Raw genomic sequence first — 3,549 nt, forward strand, 5'->3', positions numbered from 1 at the left:
TTATTATTATCCTGAGAGGACGGGGGAGCAGACTGAGGCCCACTTGAGACAGTGAGCTAGGGACGGTAAGTTTAGACGCGTTAGGGCATTTGGCTTCTTTTCGTTTCACCCCCTTACTGATTTTGTTCTTGCACCTTGTTTGTTTCCCCATATTGGGTTGACCTCCTGTAAAAATAAACCTTTTCCTCGTTGTTTATTCTGCCTGGTCCTCACGCTTGTTTCGGCCAAACAAGGGAGGTCTGAAGGTCTTGGGAGGGTGCTCTGGGCCTTCTCGAGGGATCCTAAGACCAGAGTGGTGGCAGCGCCAGGGGACACCCCGCCTGAGCCGTGACGGACCCATATCTGCACATGACGTCTGGTGCGTGCACCCGAGAGCCCGCCCCACTCCCCTCCGCGACCGGCCCCGTCGCTTACTCTCCGTGGGCGTGGGGGGTAGCAGACCGACCGTACTGGTGACGGCGCTGGCCAGCTCGTTCAGGCCGTTGCTCTCGCTGGCCGGGTCGTTGAGGCTGTCGGCGGGGGCCAGCGCTTCCGTCGGCAAGTGGGAGGGCAGCGGGTGCTGAGGTGGGTGTTGCTGGGTGGCGGCGGCAGCGGCGGCGGCGGCTGCTGCTGCTGCCTGAGCCTCTTGGAGCTGCTGCTGCTGCTGCACGAGGGCGGCCAGTTCTTGCTGGGTGAGGACGATGGGGATGGCCGTGGGCTGGCTCTCGTGGCCCTCCGAGCCCAAGTGGCCCATTTCGGCCTGCGCCGTCGCCGCCTCCGAGGTGTCCATGGCCTCTCCGGAGCCTGCAAGAGATGACGGGAGGCCGTGAGAAGAGCAAAACTGGGGACTGGCGGGGAAGACATTCGTGCCCGGGGATTGAGACCGCAGGGAGAGGCCGTCCTGATCTTTCCCACCAATCAAAGACGCCCATCTGGTGGGGACGTGAGAAAGGACCTTTTCGGTGGTGGCCCCGTCATTCGGGAACAACCTGCCCAGGGAGGTGAACCTGATCCCTCCCCCAGCTTCTGATCTTTAGAAGGCAGGTGGAAACAGGCGGGGGGCCAGCTACTGGGTGTACGTGACCCCGATGTAGCCCTGGAATCACAGCATTTTCACTGGCTACCAGTGTTCCCTCTAAGCTGAGTTAGTGTGAGCTAGCTCACAGTTCTTTAGCCCCCGGCTCACCCATTTCTGTCTCAGCTCAGGAAGGGTGGCCCCCGAGCAGACTAACTTATGCAGCAGCCAAATCGCTCGCTCGCAACTTGAATGCCAGGAGCTCACAAAGCAGAATCTTTCTTCACAAGACTCCACAGCTTAGAGGAAGCACTGCTGGCTACCAATCTACTCCTGAGCCCCATTCAGTGTTGGTTTTGTCCTTGGAAGCCCTACGTGGCTTGGGACCGAGGTATCTGAAGGACCGTCATCTCCTAAATGCTCCTGCCCGGGGATTAAGATCACAGGGAGAAGCCCTCCTGACTGTCCAATCAAAGAAGCTCCCCTGGCGGACACACCAGAGGAGCCCCACGGTTATGGAACAACCTCCCCCCAAAGTAGGTGCACCCGGCTCCCTCACTTTCAGTCTTCAGGAAGCCATTGAAGACAGTTTTATTTAGGACTGCACGTGACTGGTTTTAGTTCTTATGTATCAGCAGTCCTAATTGGAGATTTTAAACCCCGAGTTTCACAAGGTCGAAAAGCAGCTAACGGGTGTTTGGAATAAGACACAAAGAGCGGACATCAAGCCGGAGGAGGAGGAGACAGGAGGCTCACAAAGAGGCACGCAGCGTGCCGGCGCTGGCAGAAAAGGCAAAGGGGAAGAAGTCGGTCGCTCACCCATCACGGCCTGCTGGGCGGCCTGCAGGACAGCCTGGATAGCCAGGGCTTGGGCCTCTTCCGTGGCGGCCGCCTGGGCGGCGGCTTCCGCAGCAGCCGTCACCGCCAGCTCCTCGGGCGTCAGGCCCGTCACCATCAGCGTCGTGCCGGCCTGACTCTCCGCCATCAGCTCCTGGGGCAGCGCCAGCGGCTCCACCTCGGACGGTGGGGGGGCCACGGAGGTGGTCTGTGGCAGCACCACCATGGCCACGGGCTCCTGGGCAGGGGCGGCCGGGGGCGGAGGCGGCGCCTCTTCCACGGGAGCTGGGAGCTCCGGCTGGGGAACCGCTTCAGCTGGGGGGCCTTCCGTGGGCGGTGCGGCTGCCGGCGTGGCGGCCGGGGCCGGCTCCTGCAGATCAGGGGCTGCTACCTGCGCCTCCGCCGAGGGCCGCAGGGGCTCCGCAGCTCCCGGAAGAGCCTCCGTGCTGGTGGCAGCCAGAGTCTCGGCGGGGGGGGCCGCCTCCTCGGTGGGGGCGTCGGCCAGGGAGGAGATGCTCTGCAACGAGAAGGCGGGATTAGAAGCCCGGGAGGCGGGAAGGCTAGACCTGGCAGCGGAAGGATGGGGGACAGGAGAGGCATGCCATGAGAGACAGGGCGGTGTAGTGCTTAAGAGTGTCGGACCAGTATCTGGGAGACCCAGGTTCGAATCCCTACTTGTGCCCCGGAAGCTCGATGGACGAACTTGGGTCAGTCACGCTCTCTTAGCCTAAACTACCTCACAAGGCTGTTGGGAGGCTAAACTAGAGAAGAAAGGAGAAGAAGAGAGGAGATTGGATTTATACCCCGCCCTTCACTACCCGAAGGAGTCTCAGAGCGGCTCACAAACTCCTTTCCCTCCCCACAACAGACACCCTGTGAGGGGTAGGTGGGGCTGAGAGAGAGCTCTCGTGAGAACTGCCCTTGAGAGAACAGCTCTGAATGAACTTGTGACTGACCCAAGGGCACACCAGCAGTTGCATGTGAAGGAGTGGGGAATCAAACCCGGTTCTCCCAGATTAAAGCCCTCGCTCCTGACCACGACACCAAACTGCAAGGGGAGAAGGATGTAAAGGATGCCTTGGGTCCGCATTGGGGAGAAAAGGGGGGTATAAATAAATAAATCCATTAGGACTTTCAACCTGTAGTGTCAGACACTTTTGGGAAATCTGCACACAGAGCAAGACAGAGGCAGCGACCCCATCGCTCACCCCCACCAGCTGGTTCTCAGACACGTACTGCTTTCGGCATCAAGGCAAAAAAAGGGCTGGGCTCCCCTGCCTATGCTCTTCCCGGTTTTTTGGAATGCCGCCTCCCTTGGGGGTAGGAAAGAATGCTAATGAAAGCCAGTGGGGGAGGCCTGCAGAATATCTTTTAGGGGGACGTCAATAACTCGTTAGGGAGAGAAGTCTCTTGATTTATTTACTTCACTTGTATCCCGCCTTCCTTCCCAGCGGGGACCCAAGGCAACTTAAAACCATTCTCCTCCGTTTTATCCTCACAACAACCCTGTGAGGTAGGTTAGGCTGTGAGGTGGTTTAAAAATCTATACATACGGGAAGGCGCAAGGGCTCAAGCTCCCAGACTCCTCTTTTCTTTGGGTTAATCTGGGGGGCGGGGACTGAAAAGTGTGCTGCAGTTCGACCTGCTTGTGAACCTTGGATAAACCCTCTGCTCAGCAGGGGTGTTCCTTGCAGCCAAAAGCAGCCCCTCACCCACCC

General features: G+C 59.2%; 1 protein-coding gene across 1 annotated transcript in view; it reads right to left on the reverse strand.

Annotated features, from left to right (window-relative positions):
* LOC107108393 (host cell factor 1-like) overlaps positions 1–3,549 on the reverse strand; it is a 47,989-nt gene that overhangs the window by 9,946 nt on the left and 34,494 nt on the right. Inside the window, 2 exon segments of the mRNA XM_015408823.1 lie at positions 415–783; positions 1,814–2,348. Coding sequence (XP_015264309.1) covers positions 415–783; positions 1,814–2,348 — 904 coding nt within the window.

Source organism: Gekko japonicus, unplaced genomic scaffold (assembly GCF_001447785.1).
Source record: "Gekko japonicus isolate JY-2015 unplaced genomic scaffold, Gekko_japonicus_V1.1 scaffold3642, whole genome shotgun sequence".
NCBI classification, from domain to species: Eukaryota; Metazoa; Chordata; class Lepidosauria; order Squamata; family Gekkonidae; genus Gekko; species Gekko japonicus.